Source organism: Drosophila melanogaster, chromosome 3L (genome assembly GCF_000001215.4).
Source record: "Drosophila melanogaster chromosome 3L".
NCBI lineage: Eukaryota > Metazoa > Arthropoda > Insecta > Diptera > Drosophilidae > Drosophila > Drosophila melanogaster.
Genome location: NT_037436.4, coordinates 8423663 through 8449481, shown reverse-complemented (window position 1 = coordinate 8449481; position 25819 = coordinate 8423663). Strand labels below are relative to the sequence as shown.

General features: G+C 39.1%; 3 protein-coding genes across 9 annotated transcripts; 2 read left to right on the top strand and 1 right to left on the bottom strand.

The window, feature by feature from the left end:
• Positions 1 to 104: 104 nt before the first annotated feature.
• CG6983 (uncharacterized protein) lies at positions 105 to 6440 on the top strand. 2 transcript variants are annotated; one of them, NM_001300055.1, is made up of 2 exons: positions 105 to 333; positions 4930 to 6440. In NM_001300055.1, the coding sequence occupies exons 1-2, from the start codon at positions 297 to 299 to the stop codon at positions 5433 to 5435; spliced, it is 543 nt and encodes a 180-aa protein (NP_001286984.1). In that variant the 5' UTR covers positions 105 to 296; the 3' UTR covers positions 5436 to 6440. The 2 variants fall into 2 exon arrangements, with proteins under 2 accessions (NP_001286984.1, NP_648227.1); NM_139970.4 differs by having other exon boundaries at positions 4930 to 6002.
• A 660-nt stretch (positions 6441 to 7100) lies between these two features.
• Unr (Upstream of N-ras) lies at positions 7101 to 17160 on the top strand. Of its 5 annotated transcripts, none has more exons than NM_139969.4 (11): positions 7101 to 7149; positions 7764 to 11289; positions 11427 to 11974; positions 12049 to 12443; positions 12510 to 12717; positions 12772 to 13236; positions 13307 to 13460; positions 13522 to 13691; positions 13751 to 14698; positions 14755 to 14932; positions 14997 to 15434. In NM_139969.4, exons 2-11 carry the CDS (start codon positions 11253 to 11255, stop codon positions 15011 to 15013), a joined length of 3120 nt encoding a protein of 1039 aa, NP_648226.2. In that variant the 5' UTR covers positions 7101 to 7149; positions 7764 to 11252; the 3' UTR covers positions 15014 to 15434. The 5 variants fall into 5 exon arrangements, with proteins under 5 accessions (NP_648226.2, NP_001246669.1, NP_001286983.1 ...); NM_001259740.2 differs by lacking the exon at positions 7101 to 7149 and adding an exon at positions 7167 to 7275 and having other exon boundaries at positions 12793 to 13236; positions 14997 to 17160; NM_001300054.1 differs by lacking the exon at positions 7101 to 7149 and having other exon boundaries at positions 7775 to 11289; positions 12510 to 13236; positions 14997 to 17160.
• Positions 17161 to 17235: 75 nt separating this feature from the next.
• Cbl (Cbl proto-oncogene) lies at positions 17236 to 24528 on the bottom strand. 2 transcript variants are annotated; one of them, NM_139967.2, is made up of 6 exons: positions 23620 to 24528; positions 22669 to 23076; positions 22456 to 22580; positions 22269 to 22390; positions 22079 to 22210; positions 17236 to 20441 (listed from the first exon to the last, which is right to left on the bottom strand). In NM_139967.2, exons 1-6 carry the CDS (start codon positions 24171 to 24173, stop codon positions 19146 to 19148), a joined length of 2637 nt encoding a protein of 878 aa, NP_648224.1. In that variant the 5' UTR covers positions 24174 to 24528; the 3' UTR covers positions 17236 to 19145. The 2 variants fall into 2 exon arrangements, with proteins under 2 accessions (NP_648224.1, NP_729382.1); NM_168276.2 differs by lacking the exon at positions 17236 to 20441 and having other exon boundaries at positions 20827 to 22210.
• Positions 24529 to 25819: the final 1291 nt, after the last annotated feature.

The following is a 25819-nucleotide window of genomic DNA, read 5'->3' as shown; positions in this document are numbered from 1 at the left end:
TTAACATTTCTGTTAGAACAGTGAACAAAAGCGCCATTTCGGCAGAAGCGACTATCGACTCTGCGCCTAACATCGATAGCCACAAGAAATCTACCGACGCACCACCACTATTGTTTATTTTGTTTTTCGTCGTTTTTGGATTCTGATTTAAATCACCTCGCTGCGAAAATCGGGAAATTCTAAAGAAGCGCGTCGTCTGTTTAAATTCTGAGGGTTCGCAAAATCGCTGGCATTTAACACTACCACCAAAAAAAAACCAAAACAAATCAAGAGCTGCGAATCTACGGATCCTCAAAATGTGCGACGAGTCCATTGAAAATGTGGAGCATCAAGGTAAAAATTAGTAACTCCGATTCCCGATGTTATTTGCCCAACTCATTTGTTTGGCCATTAAGTAGCGCCCAATATTTGCATAGAAACCAGCTCAAGTGCGTTAAAATATCATTAGGAAAAGGCGGCGGTGGGGGGTGTAGATTCTTTGGTTGATGGTAAAAAAAGGGTAAGTGGGGGTAATTGCGCGTGGATTTTGGCGATTAATTCGGTTTAATTGGAACAGAAAGAATGAAAAGAGTGAGCTAAATTTAGGCAAGTCAGGCCACTCGAGGGAATCGCTTGTTGTTTGCTGACCTTTTCTGCAAATCAGGACAGCTGCACTTCTTAGCGCAGAAACCAACATGCAGCTGGGAATGCACTGAAAAAAAGTGGGGGAAATAAGTCTGATTATATATGTGATACATTAAAAGTGTAACTTTGAGTGAGTAAGCGTAAGAGTAAGTGTATGTGTGCACGAGTGTTTTGGCCATTTCCTTCCCGTTCACTTCACACATTCGATTTCCGCCAATTGTTGTTCTTTGACCTCTTCTTCCTGCTTTTCTGTCGCAATATTAAAAATAATATTTGTTCATGGCCATAGCTAAGCCAATTTCGACCACCTACCGCCCACTTTTGTTGGCCACCGCAATCGATGGTTTTCCATTTTCCATTTTTACCATTTCGCCGACTTTGTCGCCATTCGCGTGACTTCAATGGGTTTCGCTTATCGCTTTTCAAACGGCGCTCGACCCGAGTTTTTATCAGCCTGTTGCAGCCTGCTTAAATTGTCTTAGATTAATTTTAATTTATGATCTCCTGACAGAAGTTAATGAATTGTGGCCAGCAAGCAGCGTATGGAAAACGAAAATAGTTTTCATTTCGCGCTTCACACACTTTCTTCATCAATTAGCGGCTATCAGAATTTTTTTTTTTTTTGTTTTTGAGCGGCAGTTTCAAGTGGCAGTTATATTCGATCCATTTTGGTGAATAATAAAATTATTGCGAAAGCAAACACGAAATGCTTAAACGTGATTAACAGATCTTTAGAATTATTATACTATTGTTTTTTTATTATTATTATTTTTTGCTTACCTAATGTGCATGTTTGTTTGTATAGTACTTAATAAATTTGTTTCTCCTTACGCTTATCGCCTAGAAATGCAAATTGTGAGTTAAAGCTTTTTATTGTTTGCCCAGCGTTTTCATGGGCAATGCTAATTGTAAGTTTATTTGGCGCCCGCCCCAAGAATTAGATATCCAACACCCCAGAGATAAAAAACAACAACAACGAATGGGGCTGATTAAATTGCATTTACCGCCAGCGGAGGTTTCCATTGTGGTAGTCACTATTTTTTTTATTGTTATGTATTCTATAAAGTGATATGCAATTGTGCAATCCTCATGTGGCGGGCTATTTATAGACTCGTTGGGAAACCTGCGGGCACGTTGTTTTTGTTGCATGAGGTAGCAATGCTGGGGATGCTATTGCCACGCCTCCGCTCCCGGGTGGCCATCCAACGCCCACAAGGCGTTCGTTATTGATATTTGTCTTGTTGGTGTTTCAATTGTTTTGATTCGAGAGGGATTCTGAAATACATAACTTACAATACTGTTATGCATGTTTGCAGTTCGTTCTCGTTTTTGCATTTGCATTTTGCATATGGCATTTTATATATTCTATAGTCGATTTGGCACGTACGGCGATTGGTGGCCTTTTTATGGCATCCCCCCAACTGGGGGTAGCAACTGCATTAGTATTAGTTAGGGGGCAGACACACAAGCACACCGTCCAGCAATAAAAGTATATGAACATTTGAATTTGGCGGCTCGAAATTATATAATTCATCGTGTGAGGGTGTTGAAAGCTGGACAAATTGGGCGGACATGACTAAGAACACACTTAATATGGAACTTTTATGGTTTCCTGTTTCTAAAATTGTTGAAAAGATGGTGAATAAAGCTGGTTATAAATAGAAAAAACATATAATTAGCACCAGACCTTCTAAAAACCTTACTAAACTCGAATGAATTTTTAAATGCCATCTCATTATAGATCGATATATTCAAAACTCGCTAGAAACATTAGAGTATGCATGGTTTATGGCGTATGAAAAGTTGGTTTCTTGGCTTGTCTAGACCCATTTTCCATGCTTTAATTTCGAGTAAACGAACCAATTGAGCTATATAGAGAAAGCCAACGAGAATTCAATTGGTGGACAATCTGTCAGATATGCATCAGATAATTTATCTCTATACAAAAACTCTGTGTGCCGTAAAGAAATCCCGAAAAAAAAACGTGCCATTGCTCAAATTTGAATTTGAATTTGAATAGCAATGGCAGTTGATTGTGAATTTCCATTAATGGTTAATCAATGGTGATTGGAGGGCACGTGAGACTGCTTTTTTCAGTCAGCCAGATTTTTAAGTGAGCCGCATGATCGCCAAGTGAGAATTATAGGAAGACCGAATGACATTGGCATTGTGAAAATGCTGCCTTCATTGTTGTGGCGGCTTTAAGCAGATTAAGCTGGATTACAATAAATTGCTTACATACTGCGAAGCGGCCAAGGAGCAACCGGAAAATTGCTTCAATTTCGCATTCGTCTGCGTTTATGACAAAAATGAAATAAATAAATTACACATAAAAATCATGTCCATTTCCTGCACATTAAAGTGCAAAATTGAATTATTACGTTCCGCTGAGCGGGCGATCGGGCAAATAAACAAAAGAATTCGGTCGAGAAGAAAACGAAAATATAATATCAACCATTTGCGCAGACATTCCACATTCCAATCGTTGCGACACCAGAACAAAATGAAATATCTATTTGAAGTCGCAAAACAAACGTACAACACGTTTCAAATCGATAAGTTAGTTCAAAATTGAATAAACAAATGTAGAAATGCAACCAAATGCAATTTAAAATAGGCTAATAAAGGCGAAAGCTTCTCACAATTATGTAATTATTTGTATCAGAAAGAACAGATACGTTTATGAAACGCACTGTCTGAATTTCCAAATTTTTGTAGGAATGAACAAACTTTTTAGCCGCAATTTCCGATGCCAGTGCCATGACCAACTAGTCAAGGGTTTTATTTTTAGCATAGTCTCGACTTTTTTTTGTGGCCAGGAGATATGGCCAACAATATCTGAGGCAATCGCCTATGATTAACTAGGTGACTTTGTAGATATCTTAGGGCATTGCTCGGTTGAGATTGAAAATCTAATTAGAAGCAAACGAGCTGTTAAATTTTAAAAGCTGTAGAAACATTTGTCAACGATTTGTTAATTGGAAAGTAAAGCAGGCGATCTATTGAAATCCATTTACTTAATTTTACTATGCAATACCTTATGTCAGTCATTAGCAAGGCGCGCTTTAGTTAGTTTCTAGCGCTAAATATAAATGTGATTTATATAGAAAGTATAATAATTCTACTCAAAATACAAAAAACTCGCTGAACAAATCACTCAATCAAATATAAATCAAATATATTTCAACTAAAGTTATTTGCTTAGTTTATTTGTAAATACATAAAACCTGTGATTTATGTGTGAAAAATTTCGCGTTTATTTATTTGTATTGTGCATATGTATATTTTTCAACACCTTGTCCACATTTTTTTTGGCAATGCTTCGCTTATTCATCATTGTTACCTCACAATTGCCATGTGTTGGCAACAATTAAATGCTGCCAGCAGATACTTTATTTATAAATTCCATCCAAGTGCGTTTGTCAGCGCGAAATTCGACGTCTTAAATCTCTAAACATCATTCCGTGCACTTGGTCCCAATTGACCCAATTTTAATGTGATTTAAGCCCTCAGAGAGTCCAGCTGCTTGACTCACCATTCATCCATCTGTTCTTACACAGTGAACAATTTAAAAATATTTTTTTAATCAATATTTATCGATCGATATTAAGATATTGAACTTTATATAAGAACTAGTATGACAAATTATTAACAGGCAATGATAGTTATCAATGATATATAATACCAATTATATTAGTTCTCAAATCACTGCTATTTTTCTCACTGTGTAAGGAAGGGAGGAAGTGGTAGGGGCGTTTAATTACACGCTTACACGCAATTTCCGCTGCAAATGCCGCTGAAGGGAATGGGAATTTACTTGAGGCGGGCCCGAGACTTCTGTTTGCTTGCTTGTTTGTTTATCTCGGAATATTTGGAATATTTTACTTACTAGGGTAATTTCACTCGATTTTACCTGTCTACCTGGCTGACCTTAGGCTCCGCGGACACACAATTTATCATTATTTAACAAATAAGATTCTCAATTAAAGTCTGTGCAAATTTACAATTTGCAAACATGCAAACATCAGGGAAACTGCGTAACTAGTAAAAGGTCAGGCTTAAAGATGGCTTGTGAAATTCCAGATACGACTGAAAAACATGAAGTAAAGGTTTATATAATTAATTTATACATAGTAGCTAGAGCCTTACTTTGAAACTCTAAATGTAATTAAAATGTATTACTTTCCAACCATGCACAACTATAGAACCACCAGTCCTTAGATGTATGCATAGATTTATATTTATAGATTTATACTTATTGTTTTTTTTTTAACCAAATCTAACATCCACTTTTCTTTTTTCAAGACCACCATGTGCACTTCGACACGAACACGGTGAAGGATGACTTCGAATCGGACAGCTGTGTGACATACCAAAGGTCTGGTGACACGATTGTGGTGAGCCTGGGCTTTCTGCAGATCAGGCATCGCTATCTGATCGAACTGAAGCTGCCGACGTCGCTATTCGGCGATGCCAAGACGCTGGCCAGCAAATTTGAGCCGGTGATTAGCGCCACGCCGAGCTTGCACTGCAGGATCACGGAGTTCGAGGGCACCAAGCATGATGAGCACGACTTTTTCGAAATGAAAATCGAGTTCTTTGCCTACAAGGAGAAGCTGTTGCGCGAGGTCCTGCACATTGTCAGCTCATCGAACGCCAAGGAGCTGCTACAGCTGGTCATAGCCGCTCGGGTGTTGGGCAAGGGCAAGGGTACTCCTATGCTGCGGACTGGAATCCATTGCATCGGCGTCGAGAGGGATGACGATGAGTCGGAGGCGTCGGATTTCGCTGGCTTCGACAGCAAGCCCTAAGATGGCAACCCAATTCTCGCCTTGCCGCAACTTGTTTTCTTAGTTAATTGCAAATATCTGCATAGTTCTTAAGTGAAAGAGAAGAGAATAATATGTAACATTAGTTATTACCTACAAGTTATCGTGTACGTAAATTCATTGAGCATTTACATTTAGATTTCGGTTTCACTTTTGCTTCGTGTACTTAACATTTGTAAAATAATCGTGTACGTGTTTGTGTTACACGTGAGTGGGCGAACTGCCAAATATACTTGACATTTTTATTGATATTCAAGACCGTGTTATGTCCCAAATTCTTGATTTTGCCACTAAGATTAAAATGTTAAACAGTTTGTCTTCAAATGAATATTGAAATGTATTAAAGCCATGTAAGCTGAGGAAATTTCATGCCCTTTTAAGCAATGGACAGTTTTAATAGCCTATAGCTAAACGGGTTTTTAAAATTTTAAAATTTCGCTGTACATACATAAAGACGTATTTATTTATATTCCATATAAACTGCACCATACACAACAAATATTGTCACAAAAATATATGTTTGAAATATATCCCTAGAACAACACAGAGACCAAACTTTGGACCTTTTGCAAATGTGTATAGAAATGTAACGCAATCCAGGCAATTAAATAACCCTAAAATATGCAAAACCAGATGCAATTTAATGTGTGACCAAATCGAAGTGCTCGTAACGTAAAAATTATAAACATGATATTAAATCTTTTTAACTACAATTAGCCCGAGATTTATATTTAGCGAGGGCGTTTTGATAATCTATTCATGTTGATAACATTTTGCACTGTCGAATGTATAAAAGGCACCGTAACCAATTAACTAGATTTTGTAAATTGTAATCTTTAAAAATCTGTTCAAGGATAATCAATTTATCAGCATACATATGTATTGGATCCCATTATCATGCAAAATACCATTTAAGTTAATTATGGATTAAGCAACCAAGGAGCTGCTGAAATAAAATTCGTTAAAAGACCCAGGAAGACGTAAAACTAATGTGATTTTCTGTGGGCTGCTAAAAGGAATCTAAAAAAGGGATTTTTTGTGTTTTATGTTTTATGTGACAGAACTTCCGAAAATTAAGAATTAAACTAAGTGAATACACTTCTGCATTTTTGGGGGAATTCCAATTTTACAAAGATAATAACATATCTTCCATATTTATTTATCAGAACAAATAAAACTAGTTTCATTTTTTAAATCAATATATTGCCGCTTAATAAAAGGCGAAAAGATTTTGGGGTTGGCTTAAGTTAGAAATAGCTAGCGATGGTTCTTGTCTCGAATACGTACAGTTTAAAATTAAATATTTAGATGTAATTTTCTTAGTAATAATCCATTTAATTACATAAATTGCTTTTGTTTATTATTAAAACTAAGAATATTACATAAAAGTCACATACAATTCATATTTTATAATTTGCAGTGATAGCATAGAAAATGACATAGATGTATAACCCTGCACTTCTACTACTTTTAGACATTGCATTAAAGATAGTCCCTTTAACTGAATTAAAGTTAAATCGTTATCTTAGATAAGTTTTGATTATTTAAATATAGGAATAGAAAAGCTAAGAGATCCCTGCTCCTACTCCCATGACCACTGACGTCACAATTGTCCCTCTCTTCGCACACCTTCCAACACTGCCATCGTGCTGTCGGCAAATATGGCGCCCGCTAGCAGTTGTTGTGCTGTCGTGTGGTACGTGTGGCTGGTCCAGAAAATTCTCGTTCGCTTCAAATAGGACTATTATTTAACTCAAATTCGGAACGAAAATATGCAGAAAATGTGCCGCGAACAAAGCTGTGATGGAAAAATATGAAATGTGTTAGGGAAATTAGTTTTTAAATGGCGAATTAACGTTTTTTCGTTGCCCAGCCAGATTTTCTACGCTTCTGTGTGTGTGTGTGTGCGTTTGAGGGTACCAAATTTGCAGCCCGAAAAAAAAGTTGATGAAAATTCGTTTTTTTGCTACCAACTTGGCACTTCGGTGACTGTGCATGTGTGTGTGCAGTCTGCGGGGTTGCTAATTTTACGCTAAAAACCACAACAATAATGTGTAAAAATAGTTTACGATTGCAATTGCGTGTGCGTGTGTATGGGCGTGCATGTGTGTGTGCGTAGTAGGTTGCGCCAGTGTGTGTGCAATTTTTTCCGGCAGGCAAAAATCTCTCCATTTGCAACACTGAAAAATCGATAAAACTGCAGCAAGACTTTCGGTGTAGATTTCACTAGCCAAAAATAAAAGAAATAATAAAAAAGATGTATTAATTTTTCTTAATCGTTTCCACCTTTCTCTTTTTCTCATTCAACAGCTTTTGTAACTAAAACTCCGTTTTGACATCACTTTCATCATAATCTGAAAAAATAATAATAATATAAAAAAACAACAACAAATATGATAAAAAAATAAAAAAATCACCATCGAAAACGAATCAAAAAATAATACATACAAATATAAATCGCAAATAATTGAAAGTTACAGCAGAAATAAAAAACAACAACAACATAGCTCAAAAGGAAAAAGTCAAAGCAAAAACTTTTTAAGTTTTTTGGACTCTTCTTTGTTTTTGTTTCGTTTGCTTTGCAAAGAAAAACACACAAAACAGAAAAAACGAGAATTTTTACGCCGCCCGTCGGTGTGAGCGAGACAGACAGAGAGGGAGATAAAGCGACTGCGCAAATAAAAAAAGAAAACAAAACAACAAACAACATAAAAAACAAGCCAAGCTTGAAACGAAGACTTTCAAATAAAACAACAACAAAACCAACAACAAACCAAACAAATTGAAACGCTGTGAAATTAACTCGTCAATACTCAAAAGCACCAACAAATAAATAAACAAAAAGAAAAGCTAAAACAAAATAAAAGGCAAACCACGAAGGAGCAAGTAAAGCGGAGTTTAACAAGAAAACGGCAAAAGCACTGAAAACAAAAAAGCAACGGGAAACGAAACTAACGTGAAGTCAAAGGCAACGGCGCTGCGGCGTTCGGACTCTCGAATAAAACAAAAACAATTCAAGCAAAACCGCAAAACCTACACTTGGAAAAACGCTAAATAAATCCCAAATTCCTCATTATTTTTCCTGAAAAGCTTTAATTTAATTACGAATTTTTTGTTGTTAAGTCAGAGTGAATTCAATTTGCTAATTAATTTAAATTAAGACATCAACAACCGAGCTACAAAAGCAGCAACAACAACAAACAAACAACAACCAACAAACAACTGAATTAATGTTTTAAAGTACAAAATAACCGGGAGTAAATCAACAACAAATAATTTAAACATATTAAAAACGATTTAATTTAAAACGCAACATCAATCTAAATTATTTAACTAAACATAAAAACAAACACTGCTAGAATTTAAGTCCAAAAACAACTGATAAACGCCCACAAGGGCGAAAGGGAAGTGGGAGACAGAGCGATAAATGGAGGAGAAGCGAGGAGAGCTGAATAAAACCGATCAAGCAACAATTGTGCCGCAAAAAAAGTGTGAATAAAAAATATATACTAAAAAAATAACGGTAACAATAAAGAAAACATTTAAAACCAAAAATCTACAAGAATTCTATAAGTTTTAAGTCACGTTTTACACAGACCTACAACAACAACACCAGCAATTGAACTTAGCCAATAAATTTAATTAAAACAATAAATTAGTGAAAAAAAAATAAACGGATTAAGCCAATATATATAGAGAACGCATAACAAATTCAAAACTGCGGCCTTGTGCCAAAAAAACAGTTTTTATTTTTTCCAATAAAACATTGTTTTTTACTAGTTTTCAATTCAGATTTTTTTATAAGTGTACCTAGTGAGAAATGTTAAAAGTCTAAAACAGCAAAAGCAACTGCAACAAACGGAAGTAAAACGGAGAAAAGAAAAACAAAACAAATTCAAAGAAAGATTTAACAACTCTGTGATAATTACTGTAAATTTATAAATTTAAAGAAAAAAAAAAAACAAAAACCTAAAGAAAAACCACAAAAAAATCTCTAATTAAATGAAAGGAAAACCCCGTCATTTTTAACAGTAGGCGAAGAAGAAGAAGGAGCGAAAGAGGAAGCAGAAAGCAGAAAAACATCTTAAACCAACAACAACTTTACACTTAAGAGCAAATGCAAATGAAAAGATAAAAAACATTGAAACAAATTCGTGATATCTTAAAGGACTTCGATACATATATACTATAGTATATTATATATTATATTATATAAACTATTAAACTAAGCTTAAATCTAGTGAGCGTCAACCGAGAAAACAAAAACAAAACAATGGAATAAGTGAATAAACAACAAAACCAACCAACACAAAGCAAAAAATAAAAACCCTAGGTTATGAAAAGACTTCAAAACGCATTCAAAAAATATATATATTTAAACAAAACAAAATAAATCGTAGACTTAAAGTTCAACATAGTAAATGAGCGAGGATAACTTTACATAACGGGTGTCCTATATCTATTATATACATATATAAAAACAAAAACAAAAAAACATTAAAACTCATAATTTTTGCTTAGTGAATAGTAAATGAAACAGCAATAAAACAGCAACAAAACAACAAAAAAGAAAAAACAAATTATACAAATCGTGCAACCGAAAAGTAATAGCAACGTACAGCGAAACAAAATAGGAAATCGACACAGAAAGAAAGAAAGATACAGAGAGAGAGTGAGCGAGGAACCGGAAACGGAAGTCCCGAGAAGAGGAAGAAGGAGATTTAAACCTCGTCCCCCAAAAATCATCGTTGTACTAAAGGTATTCGAAAGTAAATAAAAAATCACTACTACTTCCTATAAACCACAACGATTGCCTACAAAATATATATTATATATATGTATACTAAATAGAAACCAATATAATCAAGCAAAACACACAAAATATTCAAATATCAAACAAAGCTAATCTAACCCAAAAGTAAAAAGTATTCCCAGTGTATTTTTCTAGTAAAACTAAAGTAAAAATATAAAAAAAAATCAACCAAATTCATTTCAAACAAAATGCAATAATTCAATAATAATTCAAAACTCGAACAAAAATAAAAACACCAACGGCAGCAGAGCTGGTGTGCATTTTCATCGTAAAACCACAATATTTTGAATACACAAAACAAACAAAAAAAATATTTCAAGAACAACAACTTTAAAAAGAAATACAACCTACAACAGACCCAGGAAGGAACTTCAAACTACCAAAACAAACCAACAACGTTACAATATTTGTCGGCATTTTTTACAAGAAATATAAAAACACAAAACAACAAGGAACACAAAAAACCAACAAACAAACAAACCAACAACAGCAAAGGAAAGCTAAGTAAAACAACCACATTTTTTGCGGGGAATGCCCTCAAGAAAAGACAAAAATTTTTATTAACTTCGAAGACAAGGAATTTCAGTGCCTCTTGTGCCAGTGTTTAGCCAAAATATATATACACAAAAAACAAAACAAACAACAAATAAAAAACAAATACGTATTTATTGCTTAGTTTTTTCTCTTTGATATAAAACTACACGAAAAATATAAAAAAAAGAAAAAAAAAACATAAAAACAAAATTTAACAGAAGTGATATCACGAAATCTGTTTTCGGTCATTTTTCGCGCTTTCTTCAACTTTAACTCTCGTTCCAATAATTCTCGTCATTCGCATCCATTATTGGTAAATCGGATTAAACCACTGACCATCCGATAACACCTCTTACATCGCAATCACCATCGCCAAGAACCAGTCTCCAATTTGCTAGTCCTTATCAGCATTTTCTTTGTTTGTTAATATCCAATCAATCAATCAATCAAACATGAATACCCAATCGAAGGTGTACCGTACCGGCGAAGGTAAGTCCGAAATTGGGTCTCTTATTAATCTAGTTTATATAAGTCCTTGTTTTAAACTATTGGCATGTTAAACTATTTGGCATGTTGTTATTTTAGTCCTTATAATGTTTGATTTTATTTCCCCTGCAATGCTGTAGAAATCTATGACAACTTGCCATGCGATAGTTATTTCAACATGAATGCCATTCGCAACCTGGGAATCCCAACAACGTTTCCGACCATTGGAACATTTACACTTGACTCTACTACGTTGGGACTGCAGCCGCAGGGTCAGGGCCCGTCGCCCCAGCAGCAGCAGCATCAACAGCAACAACAACAGCAGCAGCAGCAACATCAGCAGAATATGCACCACCATCAACATCAGCAGCAACACATGCAGCAGCAGCAGCAACAACAACAACATCAGCAGCAACACCAACAGCAGCAACATCAACAACAACAGCAACATCAGCAGCAGCAGCAGCAGCAACAACAGCATCCAACCATTGGAATGTTCGATGCCAACGAGGTTAACGATGTCATCCAGAATCCTCCTCAAATCGGGGTATTCCAGTCTAACAGCGTTCTGACCAACGGTGCCGGCAGTGGCTCCTCGATCTTTGGCTCCCAATCGAGCAATTCATCGGCGGCAGCTGCAGATCCCAGCCAGACCACCCGGGAAACTGGCATCATTGAAAAGTTGTTGGTGAGTAGAAGAGAGACACTTTCGCGTGACCACAATATCTAATTTTACTTTATTTGTTTTCATCTCAATTATAGCATTCGTATGGATTCATTCAGTGCTGTGAGCGGCAGGCGCGTCTTTTCTTTCATTTCTCGCAATTCAGCGGTAATATTGATCATTTGAAAATCGGAGATCCCGTGGAGTTTGAGATGACCTATGATCGCCGCACCGGCAAGCCGATAGCTAGTCAAGTATCAAAAATAGCCCCAGAGGTTGTTCTCTCCGAGGAGCGGGTCACCGGCACGGTGACCACCGAGCTGCGCACCGATAGCGCCAACAATGTGCTTAACTCCAGCGAGACCACAGGTCGCATAAGCTATGAGAACCGAGGCGAATGCTTCTTTTTACCCTATACCAAAGACGATGTGGAAGGTAATGTCAACTTGCGCGCTGGCGACAAGGTCAGCTTTCAAATCGCAACGAACCAAAGGTAAGCAAGCATTGATTTTAAACCATTTAAAATTCATGGTTAACTAACGAACCTTTTCCATTGCAGAGGTAATCTAGGCGCCTGCCATATTCGCCTGGAAAATCCGGCCCAGCCGGTTAAGTATCGTGGGGTTGTCTGCTCGATGAAGGAGTCGTTTGGCTTTATCGAACGTGCCGATGTGGTCAAGGAGATTTTCTTCCACTTCTCAGAGGCTGAGGGCAATGTTGAGCTGCGTCCCGGTGACGATGTCGAGTTCACCATCCAGACGCGGAGCGTAAGTGGCAGTGGCGATCCGACCAATCCCAATATGCTCCAATCAAAAATGCAGTCTGCATCTGTGCCTCCGCAGGGCCGTGAATTTGCGTGCAACATCACGCGCCTAGCTCCGGGATCAGTGATCTTTGAGGACGTCGATAGCACGGTGTATAAGGGCCAGGTGCTTAAGTCGCTTGATCGCAACAACCCGGTGCGCCAGAACAATGATCCCTTGCCGGGTCGTATTCGTTATAGGGCCTTGGATTACTCCGAAGTGGAGGTTCCTTTCGGGGACAAGGATCAAAAGGGTGACTTCACCCTGCGCCACGGCGATTGGGTGCAGTTCCTGCTTGCCACCGATCGGCGTGATCAATTGCAGAGGGCCACCTCCATTGCCCTGTTGGACGAGACTTTCAAGGTTTCCGGCGAGAAGCGGGAGCAGGGCACCATTGCCTCTCTCAAGGAGGGCTTCGGATTCCTGCGCTGCGTAGAGCGTCAGGCTCGTTTATTTTTCCACTTTACTGAAGTTTTAGATACGGTAAGATAGTTATTTATATTTGGTTATATGGGAGCCAGTATATTTATCATTTACTTCTTTTTTAATGTAGAGCCGCGAAATCGATATCAATGATGAGGTAGAATTCACTGTCATTCAGGAGCCTGGATTGGCCTATAATAACTCGCGTTTGCAGGCCATTCGCATTAAACACTTGCCGCCCAACTCAGTGCAATTTGAAACTCTAGTGGCCAGCAACATAGAAGGTAGGTTTCTCTAGTACTATTCCAAATTCAAGCCCTACTAATTCGTGAAATGTTTGAACAGGATGTGTAACTCGCGAGGCGCCTAAGAGCCCAATTAAATCTCAAGATCGCGTCGAGGGCGGTGTGATTACCTATGAACATGCCGATGTTAAAAAGACTATAATGTATTTTCTTAAAGACTGCGAAAAACCACCAAGGATTGGGGAGCGCGTACGCTTCGATATTTACATGGTAAGTTCATTAATAAAACATGTTTAACGATCTTAGTCTAATGTGATTTAAACGAACAGGTCAAACGTAACAAGGAGTGTATAGCCGTCAACGTACAGCAAGTATCCCTGCATCAGCAGCAACAACAGCAGCAACAGCAGTTGCATCTTAATCAGTCGAATGCTGGGGCAAATATCAACCAAAATGACCAGCTGGGAGGATTGTCGAATGGAATCAGTAGCAGCAGCTCGAATGCTTCGCTACAGAATGGCTATGTCATGCACGGCAGCCCTGGCGGCAGCACCAGCAGCGTGGGCAGCAACAATCCGGTTCATCTGGATGAATTCAAGATGGAGAACAACAACCATGCCGGATCCGATGCCGGTCAGGTGTACCGTGGCTTCATAGCCGTTATGAAGGAGAACTTTGGATTCATTGAGACTTTGTCCCACGATGAGGAGGTCTTCTTTCACTTTAGCAACTATATGGGCAATCCCAATTGGTTGGAGCTGGGTCAGGAGGTGGAGTACACTCTTGCTCGTAATGGGAATACATCCGTTTCTGGAAACTGTCTGCCTGCGGAAAATGTCCGTATGCTGCCAAAGAACTCTATTCCCCAGCCGGCTGTGCTGGAAACCACACACAATGGCGTGGTAGCACGTCCACTGCGTTGCATCAATCCCGACCAGCAGGAATATGCCGGTCTCATTGAAATTCTCGATGAGCTACGTACCACTGTCATTTCGCAACACGAATTCGGGATTACTAGTCTGGTGAACAAGAGGGATCTGCTCCAGAAGGGCGATCTCGTTAGCTTCCGCATCGATGAGAGTGGTCGAGCAGCATGCGTGAATGCCGTAAGGCAGAAGAAGCGTGCCACTGTGGACTCCATCAAGGGTCAGTTTGGTTTTCTTAACTTTGAGGTGGAGGACGGCAAAAAACTGTTCTTCCACATGTCTGAGGTGCAGGGCAATACTGTCGCTTTACATCCAGGCGATACCGTGGAGTTCTCCGTGGTCACCAATCAGGTGAGTTGACTGCTACTACTTGTATTGAATACATATAAATTTATTTAATCAATCAGCGCAATGGAAAGTCGTCGGCTTGCAATGTTCTGAAAATAAACGATCGTCCGGATCGTCTGATCTCGCGCCTTAAGCTCAACGGCGATGACACTGTGCCGCGACTGATCCTCATTCGCGCACCCAAGGGACCGCAGGGCAAGGGCTTTTCCGTTCTAGCTCGTCATCCACGCATTCCAGGTGAGACGGCGTAAAATATATTGTATATAAGATTATTTTAACGTTACGAAATTGAACTTTGCAGGCAACTTGGTGGAGTAGATTGCTGAAGAAGTTGTATAAGCAAGCCAGGATATTCGATGCACATCAAAGACAATTACCTACAGCTATATATATTCTTGTACGCAAGCCAACAAACTAACAGCAACGTGAACTGGTCGCCCCTACCATACATACACAAACATTTATAACGAATATAATCCCTAGAACCAAGCAAACACTATTGGAAACGATTGTAATTCATAATAATGGATAGCAAAGGCATACATTTAATATTTACGAAACTACTTAACGGCAACTCAAACAAGAGAGCTCTTCGTGTCTGAAATCGAAACTTATTTGTAATATTACCAACTAACCCCTCCACCATTGTAACGCTTTGTTTTCAACTCGGCGCAACGGTGATCCGAGTTGTGGCCAGGTTGAAGCAAAACGAAATTGAAATCCAAGTGTCTGAGAGATGAAACCAAAACGTGTGTATACGTATACTATTTTCTACTAGTTTGCTTTAATTTAAACTAATTAAAAACCGATTGGGATAAGTGATGAGAGCAAGGAAACGAGCAACATAATAATCTATGAAGTATTTATTCTAGAATTCTTCTGGCAACGAACTCCTTGCATAATTGCGTTAGAAATCGTATAAATGCAACAATCTATTAACATTTATCTATGGCTGGCATAGTTCCTGCTTCTATTGTATCTTGATCTACTCGTATTCTTTGGTACTTCTCGAAAAATGTTCTTTCACCGCTTTCAATCTTACTGTTAACGATTTATATTAATTGAACAATTGTTGTACTACGACTGCAAGTTATGTAGGACAACGGTCGCAGCAGCGACGGCAAACAAAGAAATCAATCAATGGAGTGAAGCATGGAGAAAGTATTTATATCTACAAGTACATATATATTTTACATATTCATTAACGTAAACATACCTAATATTAATGTTATTATTTCCCATGATTTGATCTTCGCTTGTATAAACACGTCAAGTGGTTTTGCCAATTCTTTAGTTGCATTCAGACAGTTGCATTAACTTATTACATAGCAAACATATTATACAAAAACCAAACATACATGCTACATCGCAAATATTTATTTAAAGCAACAACAAATTGCATTACGAAAACTCACAAAAAAAAATTATCCAGAAGAGATGGAAATTACGAAAAGTTTTGTGTAACGATGAAGAGCAAATTTAATTTGCTGCGCCAAATCTGTTGAAACCATTTAATGAAGATTATAAAAATAATTTTTAAAAAATCTACATATACGAAGAAAAAAAAAGCTACAAAAAAATAAACAAAAAAAAAACAAACAAGCAAACTTTATGAGCGTGTCGTGTGTCGGTAACAAAGAGCAAATATTGTGAAAATTATGAATTTCAATTACTAAAGAAACAAAAACTAAATGTAACAAAAACATGATAAAAAAAAACACTTAACAAGCTAACAACAAATTTGGGATCAGTACGTCCTATTATAGCCATGTTATATACAACTACAACAGAGCAAACACAAAAAAAAAACAGAACTTACACTAAGCAGCAACACTGACACTCACAGACAAACAAAAAACGAGAAAAACCAGAACAAAGAGCATGAAAACATAGTAACTTTAATATTGTATAAGGATGTATACATCGTCGTACATATAACGATATATGTAGGACACAAATATCCTGCAGGGCGGGTGGGCAAATCGAGGTTGATGGAATGATAATGGGATAATCGACAGACATGCCAAACGCCATCGCCTTCGCCATCGAAGCCCCAAAATGATTTTCCGAGTGGCCGGCAGCTGAGCGTTTAGAGTCATTCATGCAATGCAAGAAATGAACAGCACAGTAACTAGGATCCTTATTGCGAGAAAAGCGACAAAACCAACATGAAAACATTTCAAGTAAAAACACACAACAAAAAAATCGTAAAAACTGCAAAAATGTAACAAAAACATCAAAAAAAAATGATACAAAAAATATACAAGAGAAATACATACATACATATGTGCTTGAATACAAAAAAAAAATCGCAAACTATATAAGTCAAATAATACAACAACAACAACAACAGAATAAATAATAAATACATATTTCAATAAACTAAAAATCCCCCTCTGTGTATTTATGTTATCAACTAATGCTGGAGTCTGAGAGTGAAACGTAATAATAAAATATACTATTTGAAAACTATTGCTTTTGAGTTGGAATTTTAAAGCAACCCCAAATGCAGTTATATTCGCAATGAAACAATCGGTTTTGGTTTTATTTTTCGCTTTTATTTATAAGAATAATTTATATCTGCTTAGATTTGTTCGGTTACATGACGTGACTATGGTATGGTATCATCGTTACTCAATTGCGCTGCCCCATTTGGACAAACGTCTCGGTTCCATTCATTGACTTGATTTTCGGCTGTTGGGCTCTCTATATCCTGGGAATTTCGGTTTTCGGCTTAAAACTCACGATCCTTGCGCTTAAATACTTGTAAACTTTGTATGCCTGTTTAGGTAATGTCGAATAATCTTGCGATTTAACGCTCTTGCATTGATTTCTCGTTTTAGTGAATATATTGCATTGATTTAGATTCGTTTTTTTTTTTCGTTTCGTTTGTCGCACATTAAATATATCGCCTATTTATAAATATATATATATATATCGCCTTAGGTGTAGTAGATATACGAGTATGGCAAAAATTGTGTTTTTCGTGTGAGGAGGACTAGAACATTTTCTGACGAATTTAAAAACCGATCGATCTCGATTATCGTATATGTTTATGTATAAAGCCAGTAAAAAGGGATTCGTAATACAAATTGAATTATGCATATTTTCTCGATCAACTTGTTTTGGGAGATTAATTGATTCGTTTCGAACTTACAAGTACTATTACAAAAACGTTCAAGCTTTGTATAAAAAATCGAGGTAAACTTGATAGTGCATCGGATCTGTTTGGGGTGTTGCGTCCTCAACTTGTGTGAATCCTTGCTTGCAATTGGTGTTCATGGGAAACTCAGAAATCTGTGTTCATTTGTATTTTCATTTTTTCAATTATTTATTTATTTTTTTTTTTTTTGGAGGCATTCGCCACCGAAGGCATTTCAATAATGGCTGCGCTGCGTTCGATTTTGATTCTGATTCATCAATATTCGGTTGGATTGGCTTTGGATGAAACGATGGACTACTTATAGATGGGCTCATGAGCATGACATGTGAAAGGAGCATCGATCAAGTTGAGATACAATATCTTAAGATACCAGATCATTGTCTTTTTCCTTAACTTTGTTTTTTATTTTTTTTTTTTTTTTGTGAGAGCAAGAAAATTTGAATATATATATTCTTCGTTTGTTTCGGGGTGGGCAAGTGTTTCTTCCAGAACTGCGTAAATACAAGTTATAATTTCTTATATATTTGTTTGCTCTTAATAGGAAGAAGTTAGATAGTCTTAATTTAAGTGTACATAGCTATATTTGATATCCAAGGGTTGTGCTTAAATTTCATTTCCGCCTTACTGGCAATATTTTAATCTCATTTTAGTCATTAACTTTTCGAACGGGGAAACGTGAATTGCTTGTGCTGGCTACGCCAAGTGGGGAATTTCAAGGACTCAATCTCCTGGGATCGCATAGCCCAGCCTAATTGGGGGGTACAGGCGTGTATTTTGGTGCTCCTAAATCGAAAATATTTACCATGAATATAATGCGAATTTTTTGTATTTTCCTTACGGTCGAACTTCTCCAACTTAGTTTTATGTGTTTAGCTAAGTAACACTAGCGTTTAACGATGGGTTCGCTATAATCTGGGAATTAATAATACAAATTTCTTGTTCACTTTTATCATAATTCAAATCATTAAAACTAATTGGGTTTGCTACAAACACAAAAGCAATATGTATAGTTTCACAATGAAATACAAAGTTGCCCTACATATAAATTAAAAAGTAATTTTAGATTAACACGAATTTAAGAAACTTACTACATTAATAGAAAACAATTTCACCGATTATAAAATGCTAATTTTGTCAATTTCGCATGTTAAACAACCTAATTATCATAACAATATGCAAATGTTTGAGCTAGAGAAGTTCGACTGGTGATTGTTTTCATTTTGTTTTTTTCTTTTTTTGTTCGGTTAAAGACTATCATCCGATTTAACAATCCGACGGCTGGGCACTTCAGGCGCTGTTCTTGGAGACAAACTCGCGCAGGATGTCGCCGGCCATCTCGATGTTGTTGCGCGAAATCCCTAGGGCGGTGATCGCGTTCTCCTTGGAGTAGCCCGCGTTCATCAGCCGGGCAATGTACTCCAGGTTAATGTTTTCGTAGGGCACGGTGCCGCAGTCTTTTTGATTGATCGTCACGTTCGCATAGAGCAGTGGCTGCGATTGCTGGCCAGGATTGGACCCATTGCCCGCCGTCGCCGCTGCCGCTGCCGCCGATGTCGTCGTTGTCGCTTGGCTCTGCTTGGCCGAATTGGCCTTCTTTCCGTTGGCCAGTGCTGCTGCAGAGCCACCACTGCTGGTGGTGCAGAGTTGCGTGTAATGGGAGGATGCCGAGTCCTGCCGGCATAAGGTCACGCCGCGCGCCTCCAGCGGGCGGGTATCGATCACCCCACTTATAGTTTCCGCCGGACCCACCTCAACGATGTCCTCATCCAAGAGAGAGAGCACCGGCGATGTGGTACTAGTTGCTATGAGCTGCTGTCGCATCAAATCTTCGGCCAAGGTGTCCACGCTCGGCGAGACATGTGGCGGAATTGGTGGAGCTGTCGTCTGCGGCGGCACATTGTCCAAGCTGCACTGAATGTTGTCGATACTCTTGCTGCTGCTGGGTGGTGGTGGTGCCGTGGCCTTGCTCGGTGTCTCCACGCCAGGTGAGGACTTTCGGGGTGGCAGGGGAGGAGCCACCACAGCTGCCGCCGTTGCTGGTGTACCCGTATCATGGAGATTCTGCAAGATGGCATATGAACTCGAGCTGGAGGCATTATCACTGCTGCTGCTGGTGCTGCTGTGGCTGCAGTTCTGGGGCAATTTCTGGCCATACGTGGAGTTGGCAACACAGGAGCCGATAAGCGGTGCACTCATCCGGTTTGTGTTCTTCTGACTGGAACTGGCCCCACCGCCGCCACCACCACCGCCTCCATTGCTGAGCACCGCCGAAGCAGGAGGAGCCGAAGGCTGCGGTTGCTGGTGCTGGGAGGAGGATGTTGAGGCTGCCACTGTTGCCACCGATGCTAAAGAGGAGGAGGAGGATGTGGAGGCGGCGGCGATCGAGGAGCACGAGCTGCTAGGCAGGCTGAGGGTGGGCGTGCCGCCGGCATAGAGATCGTTCTGCACGGCCATCAAGCTGGGCGTGGTGCTCCGTCGTCCCAAACGTGGCGATGTGTGCGGACTGTGCTTCTCAGCCGCCACCGTGGACGAGGTGCTGAGTGCGTGCAGCGAAGACGTGGCTATGTTGAAGTCGCCAATGTCCTAAACATATCCAGAACAGAATAGAAACAGATTAAAGGTCTACTTGCAGTTCAGTGAACACACCAGGCATGGAATAATGAAACTTGAAATGTTTTCGTTCGAATCTGAGGGAAAACGATCTTTTAAAAGTATTTTTTCTTTTTCTATTATTCCATGTGTAAATTTCCAACTGAACAATGTGGTCCACTTAAGCAAATTGTTTGCTGATCATAGAGCATGCCGCTGGCTGGAGGAAATTGGCATGCACATCAAACAGAAAATCTGAGGAAAACAAGAGTCACTAGTAAAAACAAAGCTAAATAAATAAGAGAACATATAAATCAATACAAACCAATATTTAAATATTCATATTATGCATATATTTTGTTTTGATTCAGTTGTTTTTGTTTTGTTTTTGTTGTTGTGTGGTTGTTTTGTTTTTAGCCGTAAACTTATTAAGGAAATCAAAAACTAATCGCTAAATGTATAAAAATTGCATTAGATGTATTATATAAATAATCGTTATCGTTATTGTGTACATTAATGCGATCTGATTTATTATTATATTAAATTAACGAAATGAGCCGAAAGATGTGTTCGATCTAAAATTTTTATGCTAATACTTTTCGTTCGTATTTTTGATAGCCACGAGCGCTATGAATTCTGGCCTTGTGACACAGGAAATCAATAATTAATTTACATACAATCTAACTAAATTATCGATCGATTCGAGGCCTCCTATGTTTAGCCTGATTTCTTAAACTTTTTCGATTTTTTTTTTTGTTAATAATAAATTACAGTCTTAGGGCAGCGCGTTGGCTGCTTACAAATAAAATTGAATTGATATGGGGGGAAGTAAACGCACGCTACTACAAACTAAATGTATCTTTGGAAGTATTAAACAATAAACTAAAATGAAATAAACACATAACGGAGTACAATGATTAAGAGAATGATTCTAGAGTAGGGATAGATACAAAAATACTGCGGCATACATAATCAAGGGATAATCAAGCTGGATGTGAAAGAGAAAATTCAACGAATAATACAGAACAGGTTACAATTATAAATTCCATAGTGCCTATGTACAAAAGTGCAATCGAGGGCGAATCGAATCGATTAAAATATGATTCATAAACAGAGGCGAACGTGATCAATAGATAGAGAGAGCGTGAGAGTGGAAGAACGAACAACTAAACGAACGCACACAAACCAAACCAAACCAAACCGGCGGAGAGAAAACAGAGGAAGCGATAGCCAACGATGGTTGATGAGCGACTTCCGGTCAAAGAACTTTAACTACGTTATGCATGTGCTCGATGGATGGACAATGGTTATGGTTGTACTTGTGCTTGTGATTGGGCGTGTGTGCGTTGGTCTGTGGATGTTAGTTGCATGAGTTTGGCTAATAATTTAAATATGTTACAGCTAAACAAACAAAATTAAACTCGAAACTGCCACTGCGAACTGCAGGCTAAACATTAAACTTATATAAACAATAGCAGTTGTAAAATCTAAAATATATAATGTATATATAGGCATATATAACTGTATAAACGAACCAAAGGTAATCATAAGAGTAATATGTATATAAATAGCAGCACAGGCGGCAGCGGAGCAGGCGGATCAGGCTGATCAGGCTGTGAACAAAACTATACCTCAGTGTCGTCTTCTTCCTGCTGCTGCTGTCGCCCATTGGTGACGTTCCGGTTGTGTTGCTTGCGCGGATCGAAAGCGTCCACAACGATTTGTTCGGTGCCCTTGATTTCGGCCCGACAGAAGGGGCAGCCCTGAAAGAAATCCATAGTTAAGTTGATGTGCTTTTAATACGGCATTAACTCCGCTCACCTGTCCCTCGGAATCCACTTGCCAGGAGGTAAGGCAGGGAGTGCACAACAAGTGGCCACAGGGCTCGATGCGGATATCTTTGTCGTTCTCCGCACAGATTTTGCACAGCTGAAAGGTGCTGCCTATAATGCCAAATAAATACTTGTTAGTAAAAACACAATAATATTGGGATAAGACAATAGCTTACCCATTTCACAGTATAGTTCGTATTGCTCTTGGGTAACGGTTATGTGGTCCTCTGTGGGACTTTGAACGGCAGACGACAGATCCGGATTGTACGCTTGGCCATCTGGGTACAAGTAGAAGCCCTCTCTGAAAATCAAACATAATGATCAGTTACGAATACACTCTTAAAATACACTAAAGGACATTAGGTTCTAGTACTAATACTATCTCTCACCGATGGCCATCGAGCAGCGCCTGGCACAGCGACTTGTTCTGAGGGATTGTCTGCAGAATCTCTCCCTCGGCAGTTACGTAGCCGATGGCCCATTGGCCCAATCGCGTGCAGGAGAGCCGGAAAACGTAGCTGCCCGCCTTGAGGATGTAGCGCTGTAGGCGAGCCTTCACCTCGTCGTATGTGAGAAACGCCACGTAGCCCGGATGTGTGACGGCCAGAATCTGCCAGTTGCGTAGCAGGGTCACCCAAGGCTGGAAGAGGCGTGTGAAGACGTCGAACTCGAAGTTGGAAATGAAGTCGTTGCAGGTAAGATCGATAGTGGTCTTTAGGGCCATGGCCTCCAGGCCGGAGATTATGGGATGTACTTTGTTAAGCTCCTGCCGGAAGATTTTCCAGGGAACCAATGTGCTGCAATAGGAAGGCAAAAATGTCAGTATGTGCTATTATTTTGCTTTGGCACAAATATATTCTTTGTTAGAATGCGGAGTTATAAAGTTTATTTAGGGGAATTCGAATGTAACACAAAAAGACCTTCTTATAAATTACTTGGGAAGGGAGTTCACAATCATATATGTTTGAACAGCTTGGAAACCCGAGAAGAAAACTCAAAATATATAATGTGTGGTCTTTGTTAACAACATATGTGATATCCATTTTGTAGAATTGTCCTTTTAAATTGAAAATATGCGCATAAACATTTGTACCCTGGGGTAGCTGCGCTAAGACCGAACCGGTTGAAACTGGTTTGATTCAGACACGAAATTGGATATTCAGAGTTATAATTCTAGTAATATTATCCATATCAAATCACAATGAATGAATTGAATTATAACACTTGGTTTTGAAACCGCACTTTAAATTCATTTAGTTACCAATAATACCAATTAGACTTGGCATTGTTATGGTCACGATATTTCACTGTCCAATAGGTTTCCAATAGGCGCCACTCACCTGTTACCGAAGTTGCTCTTCCAAAAGTCAGCCGCATCCGCTTTGGTGATCCGAAATTGATCCCCGGCAAAGACACCGTTGGGGAATATGGCCTTCAGTTCGCTGAGCATGTGGGAGAAGACCAGGCTGAGCTTGGTGAGATTGCGGCGGTAGTGGGAGTTCTCGTCGAACATCTTCTCCTTGCCCTCCTTGAACAACTTGATGGCCTGCTTGCACTTTCGCATCAGGTTGTTGATGAACACGTTGAAGTGCTCGTTGGCATGGAGCAGGTGCATCTGGTCCTCGTTCTTTGAGTAGATCAATCTCAGGCGCTGGTACGTATCCGGCAGGATGTCCAAAATAAACGGTGGACTATTCTTAAGATTCATCTTCGGCTGCTGGCACAGTTTGACCACCTTGTCCATCAACTTCCAGGTCTTCTCCAGCGTCTTCTTGTCGGTGGACAGACGCTGCGAGACGCAGGCTTCCGAGATAGCGCCGTGCAGCTTGGAAAGCAGCGATGGGAAAATCTTTGGCTGCGATTGCACACGGGTTCCACTGCCTCTCGTCGCCATCTTTTCTCTCTGCCGCTGCGCTGCCGACTGCGCTGCCTCTGCTTCCTCTTCTCAGCTCTTCTCCTTCTTGCTGCTGTTGTTGTTGTTGCTGGTGCTGTTCTCGTTGTTGTTGTTGTTGGTGTTGCTGGTGGTGCCCGTGTGTAGTAGTAGTGGTGACTTAAGTACGATTTTCCCCCACAAGCTAACCAAACGCGATCTATCCGATTGGGTGCCCGATCCTCACGGCTTTATCCTTGCACCTGGCGTGTGCATTTGGGGCTACGCGTTTCGGCGACGTTTGCGTTTTTTAAACCCACACAATATTTTCGACTTTTTCAATGAAATCTCGGTATGACCGCGGCCGCAACGCCAGTAAATACCAAACGAGCTCGCACGGCTGGTCACACTGATCGAAGGGTTGCATTTCGCTGTGACGTCATCGTTGACCCATGTAAAATGCCGTTACAAAATGGCGAGCTTTTGAAAAAATTCGTTACAAATTTATTAAATTAAATAAACTAATTTTTAAAATAATTTGAATATTCATTTTGGGAATATGTTTAGAAATAATAGACTTACAGAATATAATCTATTGGTAACGATTTTCTTTTTCACAGTTTTCCTCCTCGAAAGGAAGTATTTTAAATTGTTATTACACAATGGAAGTTGCTGCTTGTTTAATGAAATTGTGTTAAATATATATAGGAAATGCTTTTAATCTACTTTTTGTAGGAAACCTTTCATGAAAATATGTGGAATCTCACGTTTTATAAATTAAATATAGTACAATACATAGGAAGGCACTATTTCTTGTATCATATACATCAACTTAATTTTAAGTCTTAGATGATCGATCAACTATCGCCTTAAATGCGACTTGTGTTGGAAATTGATGCGCCATACAAAGTATTTCTTTCCTTTTGAGGATATACTTTGTATGTACGTATTTTTCCTGCAGAGGCGCGAACTCTCCCCTTGCCATATAATTTCCGCCGTTTATCGGCCGATCCAGCATGCCGGGCATTATTTATATAATACTCGCACTGGTTTTGGTTGGCGATCGGGAAAAAAAAAAAAACAGTGATTAGATGGAAAGAAAACCCGCAGAACTGGTGCGTGGCTTTGGCCTTCTATCGTTTATTATGGCCATCTTTTCGCACACAAACGGCTGTTTCTATCTTTCTATTTTTTAATATGCACTGCCACTGCAGCCGCAATTTTCACTTTCCATTTTTATTGGCAACCGCAGGCGAGCGCCGTCAAATATTTGGCCAAAAAAGAAACTGCACGGCTGCCAAAAGGTTTTTACGTCTCCGCGCCAGCCTGGCTTTCTTTTAATTAAATTTTGCTCTTCTGTTTTCAGTTTCTTATTTATTTTTTTTTTTTTTGGCGGTCTTTTCCTGCGGTTTGTCCCCCTCATTTCTATGGGATCTGCAGCTCGTCGTGTTTGGGGTATTAGTTCTGGGCACTGGCGCTTAAAGCCGAGTCACGCCTGTCATATGCAGTTTGGCTTTTTCCGTCGAGCTGAGATCGGCTCGGCATTATGTTTTGTTTTGTTTTGTTTGGTTTTGTTTTGGACCTGGCTCTCTCTGATCTGCCCAAAAAGCTAACTGTAAACATTCACTTACTGACCTCTTTTCCCATGCGACGGCCACTTCCACCTCCAC

What these genes read in the sequence shown, in the direction of transcription:
- CG6983 (NM_001300055.1), top strand. Translation starts at nt 297, where the DNA reads ATGTGCGACGAGTCCATTGAAAATGTGGAGCATCAAG. An exon ending in TGAAAATGTGGAGCATCAAG is followed by an intron (nt 334 to 4,929) that starts GTAAAAATTAGT and finishes TCTTTTTTCAAG; the next exon opens with ACCACCATGTGCACTTCGAC.
- Unr (NM_001300054.1), top strand. Translation starts at nt 11,253, where the DNA reads ATGAATACCCAATCGAAGGTGTACCGTACCGGCGAAG. An exon ending in TTACTGAAGTTTTAGATACG is followed by an intron (nt 13,237 to 13,306) that starts GTAAGATAGTTA and finishes TTTTTAATGTAG; the next exon opens with AGCCGCGAAATCGATATCAA. An exon ending in TACGCTTCGATATTTACATG is followed by an intron (nt 13,692 to 13,750) that starts GTAAGTTCATTA and finishes TTAAACGAACAG; the next exon opens with GTCAAACGTAACAAGGAGTG.
- Cbl (NM_139967.2), bottom strand. Translation starts at nt 24,173, where the DNA reads ATGGCGACGAGAGGCAGTGGAACCCGTGTGCAATCGCAGCCAAAGATT. An exon ending in GCGCTGCTCGATGGCCATCG is followed by an intron (nt 22,581 to 22,668) that starts GTGAGAGATAGT and finishes TTTGATTTTCAG; the next exon opens with AGAGGGCTTCTACTTGTACC. An exon ending in AGGAAGAAGACGACACTGAG is followed by an intron (nt 20,442 to 22,078) that starts GTATAGTTTTGT and finishes GGATATGTTTAG; the next exon opens with GACATTGGCGACTTCAACAT.